The sequence below is a fragment of the Nomia melanderi genome, chromosome 1 (genome assembly GCF_051020985.1).
Source record: "Nomia melanderi isolate GNS246 chromosome 1, iyNomMela1, whole genome shotgun sequence".
Lineage (NCBI taxonomy): Eukaryota > Metazoa > Arthropoda > Insecta > Hymenoptera > Halictidae > Nomia > Nomia melanderi.
Genome location: NC_134999.1, coordinates 15842020 through 15862558, shown reverse-complemented (window position 1 = coordinate 15862558; position 20539 = coordinate 15842020). Strand labels below are relative to the sequence as shown.

Here is a 20539-nt window from a genome sequence, read left to right as displayed (position 1 = left end):
TTATTAGCCGGTGAAACGATTATTAAATTAACCGGCGCGTATTAAAATCGATTGGCTTGTGATTTTCATTAAAATTTCACGTGAAGCTGAAGTATAATGGATTTTAGGAACATACTACAGCTTCGTATATACGAAATGTGAAATATTTTAAAAATAAAAGCGAAGTGGCTCGGTGAGTAGCATGTCTGTTTTCGACCCTCAGGGTTCCTGGGTTCGATTCCTCGTTATTATTAAGTTTCGTTTTTCTTAGAAAATTTTCATTAAATCATATCTATCTATCAATAGAATATTTATAATATTTATTATAATAATACAGGAATATTTTTTAAAAAATATTAATTAACAAAAAGTGGAGGAACATACGTTAAAGCATTTTTATCCCTCCCTCTTGGTGAAAGATTGATAGAGGATATTTTCCAAGATACTAAAAAGGTAGTTGTATAATGATGAGGGGAGGGGGGGGGAAGAATAATATGTCCAGAAAAATTCTGTCAGGAAAATCCCAGTAGAGAGAAAATTGACGGAGAAAACTTTTCGAAAAGGAGTAGTGCGGTGGAGGAAAATTTGATATTGTGATGGGAAAAATTGATTCTGAAGACCCCAAAAGATATTTTCTTCCTTTCACAGGGTGGAAAATATATTTCCAAAATAACGGAAAAGTGAATCTGGAGAAAACCGAATCCCCCTAAAATAGAAAGAAGAAAAAATGAATACTTTATCAGTCAGAATTGAGGAATCGGAAAAATTATTCCAAGCTTTAGGGAAAAATTGATTTAGGAAGGAAAATCGGATGCAAAGAATAATATCGAGAAAAATATTTCCAAATAGGGAAAATCCTATGAAAAATATAGCTCCGGGTTCAAAATCAGACAGGCCAGAAAAATAGGAAAAATATTTCGGAACAGAAAAAAATGTTTAGAAAAACGGCTTCAGAATAAAAACAAAAAAAAATGGTACGGAAAAACGGTACGGCTATTGGAAAACATTACGGAAGTCAGTAGAAAAAAAACTGACAAATGGAGGCGGAAAGAAAAACTATGCTACTGAAAATCGGCGAAAATGTTATAGAAGAAAAGTGAGTTTGGAAAACATCAAAGTAAAAAACATATTCCAGTAAAACTAAAAACAGCGTTTCTAGTATGTATATTTCGAAATGGAGACATGTTTGCAGTAACTTCTCGAATATCCCGCGACAATGTATCCCATTATTCTCTCCGACCAAATCACCTGAAAAAACGAGAATATTGTTCACATCCTGTTCACACAATACCCCGTGGGACAACGCGGTACGCGTTCCAGCAAAAAGCATTATCATCGACACGTGGTGAAATAAATTAGCGATCGACAAAGGGGTGTGCCGATAACCGAAGTCGTTGAATCGCGGGGGAAGCGGCCTTTAAAAAACAATGCTACGCACTGCACACGCAGCATCAGAGGATCCATGAATCATGAATTTCCGAGAAGAGAGATAAAGCAGCAAGAGAGAAAGAGAGAGAGAGAGAGAGAGAGAGAGAGAGAGAGAGAGAGAGAGAGAGAGAGAGAGAGAGAGAAATCAACGATTAATAAAACTGTGCAATTAACCGTCGTGCACAGTGGACCGGAAAGTACAATAGTTATATCGTTCTGCGTTTCAGCAACCGTCCACGGTAATTGGCGACGATAAATTAAATAAAATAATTAACTGTCGAGGTCTTCAGCGATATGTACCGTTGATTGTATTATATATAGACACTGTTGTGTCCACCCTCCTGTTTCAGGGCCCATGCTGCACGTCGGGCTGTACTCTGCGCAACGGCGATAAGTGCAGGGACGACAACGGATGCAGAGATGCGAGCTTTTGTGACGGCCGTGGTCCCCAGTGTCCGCCATCCATCAGCAAACCTAACAAGACCATATGCAACAATGAGTTCGTCTGCTACATGGGGGTGAGTGTACACATGTCTCTCTTTCTATCCTCTCCACCCCCATCCCCCTCCTCCTTCGTCCCCGCTCCGGGGCAAAGTTCCACCGCGTCTCTTCGGGACCACCTTTTCACGCGAGCCGTTGATGTACGAGCGGAAGTTTACGAAAGTGGTCAATCCATTCGCCTGTCAGATTCCGCGTGCATTGGGAAAACTTGCGGCGTGCAGATCTTTATGATCGTTGATGTCCTTATCGTCGAAGACCGCTAGGGCGTGCCCGTAGGCGCACGAAACTCGAGCCAGATTACACCGAATTACTTCAGCCTTTCACGGTGATTCCCCGCGTCCCGCCTTTCTCCTTTTTATACTTTCATCGCGGAACACCTCCGGGGAGAGGCAGCCGCTCTAATAAAGATTTACCTGCAAGCGAAATGAAGAACAACGCGTTCCCGGAACTGTTCTAAGTCCCGTTTCATCAAGCTTATGAACGAATTTATGAAATCGTTGTAGCTGACGATAGCTCGCCGGAATTGCCCGCGCGAATTTACGATTTACTCCGCACCGTCCAGCCTTGGGCTGGTTAGTTTCTTATTCATTGGACCCTGTTCGCCTTCCTTACGGTCGTAGGCAACGTAATACCCGGAATATAAACGGGATCAACGTTACAGAGCTAACGGCACCCTCTCGTCTTTGTTTATCCCGCGTAATTGAACTGTCCGAAATTTTGTCCGCGTTTTCAACGACCACAGGCAACGATGTTCGGAGAAGAGATTCCGGTTCGCGGCTTCTGTGATCGGTTACGCGTTCAAATATCCATTAGTCGTCGATCGCGGGGTAAAGGAAAATCCGGGAAAGAAACGATCGAAGCTCCCCTCCAGCTTACGATCGGTTCAGTGAGGAAACCCCGGGGAGCGATCTCGAAATGTACGCGCGGCGTTTTCGTACGCTCGCGCTCCTCGTCTCTCGCCGTCTTCTTTCCCTGCCGCGGGTCTCAGAGGTTAGATTTAAGCCTCCGCTCCGCGGCGAACGCGTAGGCAGAATGAAACACCCTTCAGCCCGCGGAAGCATATTCATCCGTCAGGGAAACTCTGAGACGCTCGATCGAGTCGGGAGCTAAACCGCGGCGGGAATACAAACGAGGGTTCGAGTGAACTTTTCGTGACGCTGTTTGCAGATACAGGAGGATAACACGGAGTGACATCCCTTCTGATACGATCAGATTCTACTGAAAGGGAAATTAAGCGATATCTTCAGCCTAAGAAACAAAATGAATTCTCGTATCTTCTGGATCTTTGAATGAAACACTTTGTTCGTCTTTATGAGCTTATAATTTATATCTTGTCGCAATCGTAGTTAAGAATCTATCGAATCAGGAAGTGTCCATGAAACACCGAAGATTAACACTAGAACTACCGAGCAGTTAACACGTTGAATGCCGAATCGGATTATTATGGTTCACTGAGTTAAACTATGATTAGATGAACTATGAACATGTAATAATAATGTAATTCAATCAAATGATTTAATTTTATATTTCTTTGATTTGCCTATTTTGCTCGTGCGGCATTCAACTTGTTAAATTGTCTTATTGAAATTATTTTGTTACCTCAACAGTGCGATTATAGGGACTTCAGTTGGTTTGCACTTCAGTTTGTATATTGCTACACCAGTTTCTCCAGTGCCTTTTCAGAGAAACATTTATCTGTTGAATAACTAGAAAAAATGAAATCAATGCGTCATTTTGACCCATCCGGTAGTTCCAGTGTTAATACAGTCCTACACGAAACACACAAGCATTCGAATCCTCAAACAAAAATCCCAGAGGCTGCTCGATGGAAGCACGTCTGCGTCAAAGAAGTTGCTTAATCTGTTAACTGTGGAATCTTGTTTGAAAAATCTCTAATTGTACGGGCAATAAAGTTAAACAATGAATCGTATACTTGTCAAACGCAGGAGATATGCACCTATGATATGTGTTAATGAAAAATTAAAGCAAAATGAAGAAGAATTACATGTTTATCTGAAGAAATAAATAACTCATCGTTGAAAAACTTAGTAGCATTTTGAATTTCAAGATGACGTGTATACTCGTCGAACGCACTTAACTGGTTAAAAGAAACATCGAAGGAATCTCTAGGATTAAAAATCTTCGATAACAAGATCCGATTAAATCCTCGAGTGGAAATCTTGATCATCGACTATGCAGTGCTCGGCACCGCGGACTGTTGAAAAATAAAAGGGAACCGACGTTTCTTTCGCGACGGGCGAGGGAGAATTAACTCTTTCGGTACTACCGTCGCCTATTGGCGGCATCTACGGAACGTTCTCTGGGTACTCCAGCCGTTATTTGTTTTAATTTTGTGCAATTGAAACATATTATTTATATCAATGCCATTTACTTTAATTAATGTACTGTGAAGAATTAGTGTAGTATCGTAGTTTTAAGACAGTGGGACAGCGAGTGTTCTGAGGGCCATAAAAGAGGAAGGAACTCATGGAGAGCAGGCCCAAGGATTGTTGTGTTTTCCCGAGGGATGCGTCAGCAAGGATGATGAGCGCGCGGTGGTGAGAGTACGGTGTGTTGAACAATTTGTTGGAAGTGTGAGTAAGAAGAATGCTTCTGGGGGAGAGAATGATTTTTAAGTGCGGATGGCGAGAGATTTTGGAGAGAGTTGCGCTGACCTGAGAAGAGAAAAAACCTGTACACTGCGGGCTATATCGTTTCTATTTATTTGTATTTTATTCAATTATCTATTCCTATGTTTTTTTAAAAATAAAACATTTAAATTCTATTAATACGACAATAGATATGATTTTAAAACGTTAAGCGCCGAGCCTGTTTCGTCTGCCTTTCCGTCTGATTCGCGAGATAAGATTCCTTCGAAATCGTTTTTCGGCCGGGGATTGGTTTAGGTTATGACAAAGCAGTATAAATAGTTTAGACATGTTTTTGAAACACGTTAAATGCCGCGTCAGTCGCCAATGACTGTCGCGGTCCGAATGAAAAGTTTAGTGTCAATCATAGACTTCTATGAATGCAAAACACGTTTTCGCAGCGTACGCTGCCGTACAGTGCAACCACTCTTGTGGAAAACTGTAGTAATTTGAAGGTTTATACCAAAGGTGCAGTGGGCAGAAACAGTAAAATTACTATCGAAAATAAAGAGTATGTTTATTGTGACACGGTTTAAAATACAAGATCTATTATATATTCTACGCGGCTGTGACTGAGTGCAGCCTCGCTTTCGCCAGCGATGGGACATTTAATTTATGGTCCACCATCGGGCCACGTGCTTAAACACCATTCCTACCGACACTCCACGTATACCTATTCCTACCGCGACCAGTCAAATGACTGGTCTTCAGCACAACTTATATTTTTTAATATATAATGAAGATAATAGCCAATTTGACAGTATACAAGTATAGTTTCTTTTATTTAGAAGTATATAATTTACATTTTATTCGTTTTCTCCGCATTTTTTACAAATAAGTTTGTCGATTGTACATTTCCCACACACGTACTTTTTACATTTTAGACAGATTTTGGTAGTCTTATTGTTTGTGCAATATCTTATTTGGCATGGTTTCCATTCGCGTGAACCTGTACTTGTATTTGTGACGGGTGTTGCTTGATTTTCTTTGCCTAACTCTAGTTCTTTTTGATATTCAATGGCAAGTTCTTCTGCCAATTGAAATAAAAATTCCCGCCTCGAAATTTCTTCTCCCGTGGATTCTTTATATAAAATCCATGCATTTATCGATTAACCATTATTATTTATGATATTGAAAAATACCTGTAAAGGCCATCTCCGACATTTAGATTTTACCAATTTTACCGAGGCCGATAGGCGAGCGAGAACTGTAAATACTTGGAAGTACCGTAAAGCAGTCCCTGAAAGGCACTTTTTGACTAAAATCATGCCACAACTGCATTGCCTTTCGTTTGTAACGACTTTATAGTTTCGGAATTGTGTCTCTGAGAGAATACTATTACAAAAAGATATAAATCGTTCTACCGGTCAAATGACCGGTCGTGGTAGGTAAGACAGACTACAAATTGTTCTCAAAAAATAAACAATAAAAAAAGGCGTGAATATTGAAAAATGTTTTATACATACATTTCAGGAAAAGTCGTGATGTATAAAGGCGATTCAATTACGTTGTCTATAGGAAATTCTAATCGAAATTTTAAAAACAGTCATTTGACTGGTCGCGGTAGGAATAGTGTTAAGCACTTCTTAAAAATAGTCCCGTATCGCGCCAGGCGCTCGAACCGAATCTCCTATTACGACCTCAGAGAGATCGCCTCCTAGCACGACAAAAACTTTCTCGTACCACGAATGTATAACCGCGGCCGGCTTCTCCGCACCGAAAGGGTTAAGTTCGGTTGAACCTTCTCGATCGCGTGGACCAGCGGAGATTAAATGGGCGAGGTAAGAGCGTGGTCGTCCGGCGCTCTTTGTCCGGCGACGACGCGGAAACGCGAAAGCAAATTACGACCGGCAGCTGACTATCCTCGTCTCCGTGGCGCCGGTATTGTACTTGCATATTAGAAGCCGGGCATGTCGGCGCGCTATCGATCCCCGACCCAGCGGCGCGTACCCTCGAACTGTTGCATGTGTGCGGCCGAAACGTGTTTTCCGCTTGGCCGACCGTAATCGAATGTTTCTGCTCGCAGCTGCAAACCGGAAGAGATCACTCGTAGCGTTTTATAAATGACTCCCGGCCCCGCAGCCTCGGAAGCTGTAAACGCGGCTTAAGCCTTGAGGCTTTCAACTCGTGGGCCTCACACTTCGAGCTGTAAAAGCTGAGGCGTTGAACGGTGCAGGTTTTACGATCGAAGATTCGAGGCGTTTGTTGTGCATATTAACACATCGCGTACTGGCTAATTTTCAGAAAATTGAATTGTGCGGATGGCAATTTTCAGTGAGGTCAACTTATGTCACTGTACATAGAAAAATTCAGATATCATATTGTTATTGTAGGATTTTCAATGTGTGTACTGTGTAGGAGATGTGTAATAAGCAATACTCTCTGGATTTTAATACACTTTTAACCCTTTGCACTCAGAAGCTTGTCACTAGAAATATTCGACACTTTCCAATGAGACATAGGCGATTTGAAACGAACTGATGAGAAACATACGTAAATTAAGAAACAAAGCTATTTTATATAAATATTTCACATATTGATGCATTATACAAAACGAAGTATTATATACAGCACTTTGTAATTTTGTTATGTCAAATCAAGGTAACTGAGAGTCACCTCTCGAGTGCAGAGGGTGAAGTTCTTAACCCTTCGAAACATACAAAGTCTTCAACATATGAAACTAAATTACTTATTAATTGCTTAATTAACCCTAATGGTACCACGTGTTTTTATAACAAATCACACCACGATCTGACTCTCAGTCACGTATGAGAATAAAAGGAATGATTAAAACGTCATTGTTTCTGTTTATAGGGCTCAAATTTTAAAAGCCCAAAGAAACTTTTAGAAATGTGATATGAAATAATCAAGAACAGTAAAAAGTTCAAATGTGACTCAAAGTCACATCCGATTAGGGTTAATAGAAAAAAAGGAAACCACGCTCTGATCTCTTGCTATTCGACCAATTAAATCATTTGCTCGCGAGTTAGTCTTCCAAATTCGAACATTTCATCTTATCGAAACGCCGACATCCGTCCGTAAAAGGTTAACGTTTCAATCCGTGAAATTTCTGTGAAATTCAATCTGCGAAAATAATATTAAATTAATAAATATTAACCTATGAATACAAATTGAGAATATATTCAATAGCCTTAATCATTTTATTAAAACGGATATATTTTGTAAGTTTAAAATTACACTAATGTTGAGTGTTTAAATCTGCGTGTATAAAAGTTAAAGTTAATTAGTCAATTTCATTCGTCATTTTGCGGTAAGAAATTAAATAAATCAATTTAATCCGGTATATTGATGCGTGACTTCAAATTCACATGAGTCTATAGAGGATTAAGGGAGGATTCTTTAGGGAATCTTCTCCCTTGATCAGAAAGATCAACTTTTTTAAAGAATCCTACAGTTTATTGTCTTCTTAGGAAGCCCAAATTGGCTTCGCGAGGATTTAACGCTGAGCCTCGAAGCTTCGAATGTTCAACTTCTAAAGTTGAATTGCGAGGTTCCGAGGAGTCGAGCTTTTTACGACGGCGGATGACTCCATGTTGCATTGTTCGATGTTCGTAGCTTCCCTTCATTGCGAAGACAGCGTGTAATTATGTGAGATCGTGACAGCCTGTTTCTCCGATAATTGGACGAGCCGACCTGTGATTCGAGCGCGGCGCGATACCCTCGCCCCGCGGAAACGAAGCGCAACAGCTATCGGGGTCAGCGCGCCAATAAAATCCTGAAGATAATTCAGTTCTCGTCCGAGTCGATTGTTGTTCCGCTCGTTCGTAGAGGATTTGTTCAACTCGTTACTCCGCTGTTGCGTCGAGCAGCTCCGCTTTGCAACTTCCCGAAGACTTTAATACTCACCATCGAGCAGACTCTCAGACAACGATGTTTATTAGCTGTTTAGTAGAATACATAAAAGAAATTGCTGTCCAACTTTTCCCCAAGAGACTTCTTTAAAACAATAACTGCCTCGAATCCTCGGTGCGTCTTTAAAAATTAGTTACACGATCTCCTGAGGATTTTGATCGACAATACTAAACGACTCCTCGGATAACACCGTTTATCATCCGCTAAGTAAAACGTTGTTCGCGCCGGAATCTATAAAGAAAATCATTCCCGGCTTTATGGAGATTTGCTCCGGTTCGAGTTTGATGCCACGCTTAAAAATTGATTCGCGGCCCCGTAATTCCTCGAGGATTTTAATTCTCGATATTAAATAAGCTGTTCAGCGCGGCCCCGTCCATTAACCGCTTAATACAATGCCCGAAGTGCCGTGCCGGAGAGCAGCGCGTGAAAAATGCATAAAGAAAAATGGCACGGAACGTCGTATCGCTCCGCTGCAGCCAAGTGTCAGCTAACCGGCACGAACGGCGCCGGCGGAGGCCGTTCCTCCTCGAGCGGCACGCAAGTGCGCATTCATGTCCCACGACTGGATCTCTTTTTTCCCGCGGTGCTCTCACGTTCGGCAAGACAATAAAGAAAGAGAAAGGCCTGAATACACGGGAGGAAACGCTGAAGAGGGAATTGGGACGTGCCGTTCGCATACAAGACGAACCGAACTGCTCGCTGGGCCAGCGTCGCGCGCTGTTTCCCGGCGATACGCGGCTCCATGGTTAGGTGCCCGCGAGCAGGTATCATAATTTCGAAAATTACTTTCGCGGGGTCTGGAACGCTTCGGTCGATGGTACCAAGATGTTCCAGGTGGGCGAATGAAACTGCGGACAGGAACGCGATCTTTAACCGTTTCAGTCGTACCGGCTTTTGTAAAAACTTGCTTGAGAGATCGCTTCTTTCGATTCTATTTAGAAACTGAATCACGCTTTTCTATTTTTATGAAGAGAAATCTTACATAGGGCGATCGTTAGATTTTTCTAGTTCTAAGAGGGTGATGACAGAAATAGAAATTAATAATTAGAAGGAAACTGACGATCGACCTTGGAATGCCTGGCGATCGAAGATCCCTTTAGGAGCTCGCGAACAATTCTGCGAAACCATTTCCACACGTGTGTTCCAATTTTCTGAATGCTCTGTATCGACTTCCGACAAAGGACGCCACACCGATTTGGAGTTGACTCTTATAAATGCAAGAAAATTTGCCCATTCTACTTGAAGGGAAAATTTCAGTTGAAGATAATACATTGATACCAGTAAAATAATTGTAATGGTAATGAAAAACATTGATTCTTGTTAAATTGGTCTAGAAATCTTCATCGCGAGTCTCAGTCGTCATTGTATGGCAAGGGGTTAACACTGAATGTGCCGGTCAAATCATCGAATTTCATGTTCTGAATTTTCTTTCGTTCATTTAACGCTTTGCACTCAAACTAATTTGCAATTGACGTGAAAAAACATCTTGCATAAATTAAGAGACAAAAGTGTTTTGTATATTTCACGTGTTGATGCCTTACACAAAATTTACCTAACCAAGACATTAACACTAAGCGTACCGGTCAAATCATCGGATTTCAAGTTTTGCGTTATTGTAGAAATCGACAAGTCAATTCGAAATATACGACTAAACTTTAGAAATAATTTCAAGTAAAACTTTCAGGGCATCTTTTAACACCTTCAGTCTCAATAAATTGAATGTAGCATGCCGTTTCAGTAACCTCTGAGCCTACCACCACGCTTGCCCTTCCTCGTATCCTACAATTTAGTAGCAATTTAAGTCGATCCCGATTCGTGCAATTATGCAGATACACATTGTAACAGTCTACCTTCGAAGCTCCAATTTCCGCGATCTACATAAACGAACCCGTAGTTTTCTAGAAGCAACAGAATAAAGTGTAGAATAAACGTCCGTGGATCTAGTGTTAATAACAATAGTATCGCTTCTCGAACTACTAGACTACAGTATCTGCCACAACAATGTTGCTTTGAGAACTAGCATCAGTGACTAAAGTATCGCTTTGAATACTGCAACAGTTTCCGTTGCACCTGAACATTGCTTTGGACACTAGAGTGTTGCCTTGGGAACTATACTATTGCCTTGGGACCGACAGTATCGCCTTAGGAAATAAATGATCGCTTTGGACGCTACCACAGTATTGCCTTAGGAACTGTAACGTTGTCTTGGCAGTTAGAGCCTTGGGAACAGTTCGAGGCCGCGAAAAAAAATGAAAATTCAGGAAAAATCTAGAAAAAATTCTTCATCCGCGCCTCCCTATCTTTCAACTCTTTGCACTCAAGAGTTGACTCAATCACCACTTGATCTGATAGAGTACAACTGTAGACTCTGATATTTAACATTAGAACTACCAAGCACTTATACTGACTTCTCTAAGTTTCTTTATAAAACTTCTAACTGTGTATTTATTCAGATTTCAATAATTGTAACAGGAGTCAGGAATGGCTCGTTTTGTCACATCTGGTAGTTCCAGTATTAATGCTGAACTTTGTATAATGCCTCGATACGTGAAATATTGGAATAACATAGCTTTGTTCCTCAATGTACTTGTGATTTTGAGTTAGTTTCAAAGAATATCGTCTTTGTCTCGTCAAAAAGTCTTAAATATTTCTAGTTAGAAACTTCGAGTGCAAAGGTACAATAATATAGACACGTTTTAAAAAATATCTTTATTATAAAATAAACATTACTTCACTGAATTCGTAATGTTACGTAACGATATGAAGTTTACTTATTTCCAGGTATTATCGTATGAACATGGATTTCTAATTAAAAATTTTAGCGCCTCCCTATAATAGATATAATAATACAAATATGGTTTAAATATTAATAACTTCATTATAAAATCAACATTACTTCCCTGAATCGGTACTGTTACGTTCCGATATGAAGTTTACTTATTTCCAGGTATTATCGTATGAACATGGATTTTTAATTAAAAATTGTAGCGTCTCCTGGCAATAGTCCGCGCCTCCAGGTTGGAAACCGCGGTGCTAAGAGAATAACGTTTGACTCAGTGGCTTATCTATCTTCGGTGGGCCCCGGAACCCTCGCGCGTCCCCCGCACGGAAATTACCTCGTATTTAGAGGTTTATGCATGTAGGCTGACACTTTATCGGGCTCTTGCATTGCTTCCAGGAATGCACCGGCAGCATTTGCCTGGCTTATGGCCTGGAATCCTGTCAGTGCATCGCCGGCCCCGAGGATCCCCCAACCAAGAGCTGCGAACTGTGCTGTAAATTGCCGGGAGAGGATCAACCATGCCTGTGAGTGAGACTGAGAGAGCCGATTCGTTGTTATATATATATCGTAGACGCGCGGTTTCGCCGGCGAATGTCTGCGTCAGTCGCTCCGCGCCGCGCAGGAATAGTTTCTGCGCCTGAAATAGCGGTGTGTCTCCCGCGACCGCCGCGAAGAAATTAGACCTCGCGATAACCGCGCGAAACCGTGATCGTTTGATCGATCGCGGCCACTTTGCCTCAGTCGCGCTACGTTCTGAGAGCGATCCTTCCACGCGCAGTCTTTCGATCGCGTTTTCAGCGACTCCATGCTCGTGGAGTTTTTATTTATATTAGAATTACCGAGAAGTCAAATCATTTCGAAATTTGTAGGAACTCTGAGAATTTCGAATTTCATCTGTAGGAACTCTAATTTCGAAGTTTGTCTGTAGGAACTAAGAATTTTGAAATTTGTCTACAGGAACTCTAAGAAGTTCAAAATTTGTCTATGGGAACTGTAAGAATTTCGAAATTTGTCTATACGAACTGTAAGAATTTCGAAATTGGTCTATGGGAACTCTAAGAAGTTCAAAATTTGTCTACAGGAACTCTAAGAATGCAGCTACTGAGATTTCAGTTCACTTATAATTCAGTTTGAGTATTACTAAATCAGTTTCTTTAGTGAATCCACAGAGGAGCACGTGTTCCTAGTGTTAAAAAGAATTGTTTGGTTGTTATTTAAAGGTAGAGTACGAGTTGCTTAAATATAGGAATTTGAGATTTTGGTGTTTATTAATTAGTTCGATTCGATTAGCTGTGGGGATTTGAAATTGATTGGAATTTTGATTGAATATGAATTATAATTTAATTGTTTCAGCGAAGAGAATAATATAAATGTAACGTTTATGAATTGAATTAATCGTATTTGTTCGAAGTGTTTCCATGTTGCAGATATAATGTTCGGAAGATATTTACTATTATCGATGGATTAGTTGTAATTAATAACAGGATTCCTCGGAATGGTTAATAATTTGTGTATATAATCTCTAAGATATGTATATTTCAATCTAAAAAGTTTCAAATTGGAAAGTTTTCACCGATACTGAACACAATCTGTTGTTTGAACTGAAATCGAAGAAGAGATCACAGTCCTAACACGTTGACTGCCACGATGGTCATCAATAACCGAACCTTCCAAATTATAAGAAAATAATTATAACTCATAAGACAACTAATATCGAATAAAAGTATTGAATAGCATAAATAACTAGATACTAGTGTAACGAAAGAATTGTAATTCTCAATAACTAATAATTTTTCCTCTATCTTTCCTACAGAAAGATTAAGCGATACATAAAACGCTGGTGATTTTATGGCAGCCAACGTGTTAATCAATTTTCAATTATATCGTAAATGATGACGAACCATTGCCGGGAGATAGTGAAATGTAGTGACACAGATCAAATAAACCAGACGTCAGACGAGAACCGTTCCTTTACAGATCATCGTTCGCATGGAACTCGGCGCCATACGATATTCCTGACATGCTGTCGAAGCCAGGCACACCATGCAACGACTACAATGGCTATTGTGACGTCTTCCAAAGATGCCGAGAGGTAAGATTCTGTCCAATCCGTTCCGATTCGTATCGACGTCTTCGCCAAGCGGAATCACGGTCAGGTTGAACACGATCAATTTAATCATTGGTCCCGTCGCTATTTACGAATTCGGAGACTCTGAAGCTCGAACTTCCGATAGCAAACTTTCACGAGGATTTTGTCGTTGGATTTCCTTTAAAATTCATCTTAACATTTTATCAATCGGTAGATCAATCGGCTGTTTACCAGTACCGGTCGGTAAAGTATTAACCAGTTAACTGCGTTTGATAAGTATATATCTTAAAATCAAAATGATACTGATTCTTTCAACGATATATTGTTTATGTTTTTCAGATGAACATGTAATTTTTCTTCTTTTCGATTTAGCTTTTCATTAGAATATATTGTACGTTCATTTAGTCTGCGTCAAACGAGTATACTTTATTATTTCATTTCAAAGATTTCTTAAATTAAATTTCACAGTTAACAGGTTAAGAAACCTTTTTAGAAGTTGATTCTTAGCTTCTCAATTTTCGAAACGAAGTACTAGCGCCAGTAGAATCCTCTTAACCCTTTCGTTACGGCTCACAGTGCGGCCGCTTGTGGACAAAACCCCATAATTCGACTATTCGCCTAATGAAAATTGAAAGTTAACGTGTTGCTAAAGAATCCTTGCTATACAAAATGATTTTCATTTGAAAAATAAGGATTTTGTACGAATAAATTCCGTTTCTGTTTACACAACGTTTGAATCGAAGCGTAAAGTATCCATTGTCATTGGAAAAACTGCATAATATCCCCATAATGTAAGAAAAATTTAACCACCATATGTTTAGCTCTATATTTTACAACTTTTGTCTGAAGCATTCCTTTGTATCACCCATACTTTAAGTTATTGCGATAATTACTGTGCAATTAAGTTAGATTATACTATAATATGCACAACTATCGACGTCAAAGGTTGAATCGACGTTCACCCTTTGCACTTGGAAATTTTTCTTGAAATATTCGTCATTTTCCGATGAGACAGACACTATTTGAAAAGAACTAACGAGAAAACATACAAATTAAGAGACAAAGCTTTTTATATAAGTGTCTCACATATTGACGCATTATACGAAATTTAATATTATATATAACACTTCGTAATTTTGTTATATCGAACGAAATGGTAAGCGAGAGTCACGAAATGTTCATATTTGACTCTTTTTCTATTAATTAAGCAATTGCTGTACAATTTACCTTTATCTCTTGAAAGTTTTGTACATTTCGAAGAATCTTCGTCCGCAAAGGGTTAATACCGAAATTAGAAAACTTTTTAACACTAAACCTACCGAACAGTTAAATTGACTTTTTGAAATTCCTCTATAGCAACTTCATGGATGGATCTATCGAGACTTTAACCCTTTACGGACAAGGATTCCTTGAAGTATTGAAAACATTTCGCAAGGGAAATTAAATTGTACATCGAAGTCTTAAGTGCCAGAGAAAAAGAAAACTAAACACTGGTCTCTTGTTATTTGAAGAAATCAATTGTTTGTTCACAACTTCGTACTCGAAATATGAAAGCTTGATGTCAGTAAAATGACGACATTCGTCCTCAAAAGGTTAATCGATTTACAATTCAATTTGCGTATTGTTAAATCAATCTCTTGGATAATTTCTCAGAGAAACATCTGTTATCCTTTTAATAACTGCAAAAAGAAGAAATCAGGAATGGGTCATTTCGACCCGTCTGGTAGGTTTAGCGTTAATGCGGATGATGATTCCAGGTGGACCCCAGCGGACCATTGGCAACTTTAAGAAGACTCCTACTGTCGGACGCTAGCTTAGCAAGCTTCCAAAGGTGGCTGACCGACTTCTGGTACATCGTGGTGATAATTAGCTTCGTTCTGATGCTGATTCCAGTGAGTAACAGTTTCCTTCTCTTTAGAATCGAAGGCACAACGAGGCTAAAATCATGCCACAACTGCATTTCCTTTCGTTTGTAACGACTTTATAGTTTCGGAATTGAGTCTTTGAGGGAATACTATTACAAAAAGATATAAATCGTTCTACCGGTCAAATGACTGGTCATGGTATTTAAGACAGACTACAAATTTTTCTCAGAAAATGAACAATAAAAAAAGGCGTGAATATTGAAAAATGTTTTATACATACATTTCAGGAAAAGTCGTGAAGTATAAAGGCGATTCAATTACGTTGTCTATAGGAAATTCTAATCGAAATTTTAAAAACAGTCATTTGACTGCTCGCGGTAGGAATAGTGTTAAATACTGATTAGGAACAATTCAAGAACCATGTCTCGTCAATGGCGAAAATCGCACCTGTCCCTGGAAGTTACACGTTTTTCCGGCGAGTCTCGTGCGGGAAATTGTTTTGCGAACTCCGTAAAAACGTACAGCGGCGATCCGATTTCTCGATATTTTGTTTTTCTCGCGGACCCCTCCAAACTTCTCCGTGTAATATTCGACCGTCGGCTGAACGACGAATCGGTCAATTTGATTTGCCAGCACGCGGGCGCGGATCATTCTCTCGGCACACGTTCGAGCGGCGCGCACACGTGTTCGCCGTCGACGTATAGAATTCGCCCATTTTTCGGCGATCCGGAAAGCCGGGCAAAAAGTAAAGAAATATCGGCGAATTCCGTCCTACCTCTACGTTCCGATACATTTCGGAATTTTATACTACGGTGCTTCGAAGAAAAAAAGTTTGTTGCGTCAACGTAGCTCGATACACGAGTCACAATATATATCTTACAACAGATGTATAGCGGGATTCGAAAAGATCGTTGACGCTAGAACTATCGAGCACTTAAACTGATTTTTACAAACTTCTTTCTAATAACCATAATTCCGTTTATTAACCCTTTGCACTCGGTAGTTGCACGTTTCAAGTTTCAACGATTCCTAATGAATTTTCCTTTTGCTCGTCTAACAGTTTGTGAAAGTTCATTAAATAAAACTGATTAATAATTAGTAACTTGTACTTGTTATGCATTATGTATTTTTTGCTTTTTTTAATCATTCTGTTATATGAATTTTATGTAAAATGACGTTAATATAATGTGTGAAATATTATTTTAATGTGTTCATATATTTCACATATTATTAGAAACTATCTCGAAGAGAAATTATAGGTACATTGAGGAACAAAGCTACTTTATTTGAATACGTTTTAAATTGATGAGTTGTACAAGGTATAATTAAATATCAAATTTTATAGTTTTACTGTGTGGAATCAGGTGGTGAGTCACCTCTCGAGTACAAAGGGTTGACATTAGAACTACAGATCACTTGAACCATATTTTTAAAATTTCTTTATAAAAGCTACAAGAACTGAATTTATTAAGATCTCAAATATACAAAACATTTTTCATTTGTGCTAGGGATACTATAAATATGGCTTGGAGTTGTTGGTAGATTACAAAATCATCATCAAAATCATCGCCCCACGCTGAACTTTCCGTTCAAGCCATTGGGTATTGTCATTGTAAAATGAAGAATTTATTAAAAATGTATTATGCAGTCAATTATGGGCATCTTAATACTATTGCCGCGACGTTTATTTGATCGTGTATACGCCCCACGCAGCGTAGTAGTCATTTTTTTTACTGCGATTTGTTTTAACGTTAAAAAATTCGGTTCCCAATCGGCAAGAAACTGTACTGTAAAAGTTGCAACATTCTGTGATAGTTGTGCGGATAAACCACATTTATGATTGCCATGTTTTAACAAAGTTCACCGTAACATCCCTTCCTGATTATATGCAAACTTGTCACATAAATATAATATTAAATATATTTCAACTAAAATGTTTTATTTTAAACTAATATAGACATCATAAAAGAATATTATGTGCGAGGATGCGACTCGCTCGGTAGAGTAATGTTCAACCAGATATTTGTTAAACTAATTCCTAAAAAAAATTAATTTATTGCTTTGTGGTGTTATGAATCTTCAACTATACACCCTTTCCTTGATAGTTATGATTTTTGCATTATCTTAATCATTGTAAGGCATAGTCCAGAAACAAATACGCCCCACGCAGCCTGAGCGGAAGGTCTTCAAAAACCGGTCTGGCACGGGACGTGTTAAATGTCTGAATCTGATCGATAAAATAATTTTTGAACCGCGGGAGCAGCACCGAGGGCGTGTCCTGGTGTCGATAATTCAACGATTATCGACGGGATAATGTCAGAGGCTTAAATATGTCCGACAAACCGCAGGGACGTTAACCGAACGGCAATTAAACGCAGGAAGGTGTCGCGGGAAATATATTGTAAATTCGATTCCACGCAACTTGGCTAACTTCCGACCCGCGACGCCGCCAAAGCAGCCGGAAATTCATCCGGAGATAGGATTAGAGCGGCGACAGTAACACGAGCCTGCGACGAATTATATTATAAACCGTATCCCGCGAGAGCTCGCTGTCGGGCCGATGTAATGATAAAGCCTTTTCTTCCGCGGTTGATCTCGCGGGAAGACGGGAACGTCGGGAAATAATATATGAATAGAGGAAGGAGACCGAGTTGATTTTATTTCGACTTCAACACGTTCACTGCCACGAGAATTTCGAGCGTTTCGTTATAGCAAGATTTATTCCTGTAACACTATTTCTACCGAAAGTGTCTAAAGACACTTTTAGAAATTTTAGCTGATAATCGTTTTCTCAGTGTAATAATATCTCAATTGAATTTTGGACATTTCTTATAGTTAACCCTTTGCACTCGAAAGGCAACTCCCAGATGATTTGATAGAGCAACAGTATAAACTTTGGTATTTACCATTACCCTCCGTATGCTGCATCGATACGTGAGATATTGAAAGAAAATATTAAGAAATCACATACGAATTAGGCAACTAAAGCTATTTTCTCGAAATGAATTTATTAAGAAATCACATATGAATTAGGGAACTAAAGCTATTTTCTTGAAATGAATTTATTAAGAAATGAAATTATTAAGAAATCACTGTCGTGTACCTTGTTTTCCACCGACTATGTTCGGTAGTTAAACTAGTACGTCGCACGCCGAATTAACTTTGTGCGAATTTTTAGGTTTGTGAAGTGGACTGTATTTACTTGTGAAAATCAGTGTAGTGACTCGAAATATGTTCGATGCTCTCTATTTGCTTGTTTGACTATTTGTTTCCAACTATGATTCTCGACTCCCTGGGCCTCCCAGAATCGTCTTCGACGACACCTCAGCAATGTCGTCTTCACGGGGGTGAAGACGTTCTGGTTGGCCCTTTTCGATCTAAAATGGTTGTGGAAGGGAGACACAGTCCCTTCCCTTCTGGTCTTCCTAGTTGTTAAAGTTAATAACTAATTCGTCCCGTTTGCAATCGCCGACCGTGGCAGGTAAAAAGCAAGAAACGCTTGGCCTTAGTAACACATGCTAACGGACGGGCAAGAGAGTTAAAAATACTGGTGACTGGACACCAGATGTAAACAATAGGCAAAGAAAATCTACAGCAATAATCGCGGGCCTTATGGGTTCAGGGATTTATGGCTGCCACGGTCCCTTCTCGTAATACCGTAAGGACGATTGCAAGTTGTGAACGGGACGAAGGCTCCTATTATTCCGAAAAAACTACCAAATGCACAATAAGCCTTAGAAAACATAAAAAGTGTATACAAACTAAAAAGTACGATGGTTCTAAGGGGTCGGAGGAAACGTTAAGGCTGTAAGTGGCCTTAACAATCACTTATGAATTAGGGAACTAAAGCTAAATTCATTTCGAAGTATCTCGTCTACATCTTATTAGAACGCATACTACGCATTATTTATCGCATACTACAATTGAGAATCTCTCGAGTCCAAAGGGTTAGTTTTATAATCGTTATTGCAAAAGTCGAAAAGTCAATTCAGAATATACAACTAAACCTAGAAAATAATTTTAAGATAAAATTTCGAAAGGTGTCTTTTGACAGCTTCGGTAGAAATAGTGTTAAATAAATCCTCCTTAACCCTTTGACTTACATCGTGTCAGACTGGTGACGAGAATTTTAAACTGAATTTGGAAAATCTAAGTATTATTCATTTTTTTTAAACATAAATTCAGTATTAGTTACTGATACGTTATAGTAAGATTTATTCTTTTATAATAGTGGAAAATAGTGTGGGTATGGAAGGCTTTGATGAGAACAAGCACAGGTGTATTTGTAGTTTCGTTTAACCATAATCGTACCACGTGTTTTTATAACGAATCATACCACGTGACTCTCAGTCACCTATGAGAATAAAAGGAATGATTAAAATGTTTTTGTTTGTAGGGCCCAAAATTTAAGAGTCTAAAAAAACTTTTGGAAATGCAGTATGGAATACTGCACTCTACACACGTAGAGTCTCTTTGTTTAATAAAGAGGCAAGCGTTTATTAATATTCACACAGAAAATTTCTTAATTGGTCAACTGGTGATTTTACCTTACATATCATATTGTTATTATATAAACATTGTAACAATAGATTATTCTCCGTTTCTTCAGACATTCATTATAATATTCAAGTTGAATTTTCAAAATCGTTTTGAATGTTCAATGCTTTGAAGATATCAATAATCGCAAAACAAAGAAACTAAACGGTAGTTCTAGTGTTAATAGACGAATGATTGTTAAAAGCAGAACCCTAGTGTTCACTCGCGAAATTTGATTCTGAAACATTGACAAGAGAACAATTAACACGTTGACTGCAACAGTAGTCACCGATGACTGGAGCTTCCAAATTATTTGAGAACAATTGTCGTAAGATAACTGGCGTCGAATGAAAATGTTTAATAATATGAATAACTGGATCGTAACCTGATAATTGTTACCAAATAATTGATAATTCCCTTTTATTTAAAGGAATAAGTTATACATGAAACACCAAAGTTTCTCATGGCAGTGAACGTGTTAAATAAAGAACACGAGTTTAGTAAAGTACATGCAAAATACTATCTATCATTAACCGTTTGGATGCTAAACAACTTTTGTGGATATTTACCAAAAATGCGGAAGTGATTGGGTGTGCATGCAAAAAAATGAATAAAATTAGCTATCTAATGAGATCACAAATATTGTGTTATTACAGAGAAATATCAAAAAATAACATTCATTCAAATAAATTTACTTTGATTTATTTTTCGAAAACCATAGTAAGAGAATTATAATTGATACTGACAAACAGAACTGCCTCCACGCTCTCCGCAATTTTATCACAACACAAGAGCACTATAGCGCTCAAGCACTCAAACGGTTAAGATCAACCTCAAA

General features: G+C 38.9%; 1 protein-coding gene across 1 annotated transcript in view; it reads left to right on the top strand.

Moving 5' to 3' along the window:
* LOC116429544 (disintegrin and metalloproteinase domain-containing protein 10) overlaps positions 1–20539 on the top strand; it is a 334086-nt gene that overhangs the window by 310915 nt on the left and 2632 nt on the right. The window contains exons 13-16 of the mRNA XM_076365457.1: positions 1758–1925; positions 11608–11735; positions 13189–13303; positions 15058–15192. Coding sequence (XP_076221572.1) covers positions 1758–1925; positions 11608–11735; positions 13189–13303; positions 15058–15192 — 546 coding nt within the window. The remainder of the gene's footprint in view (positions 1–1757; positions 1926–11607; positions 11736–13188; positions 13304–15057; positions 15193–20539) is intronic.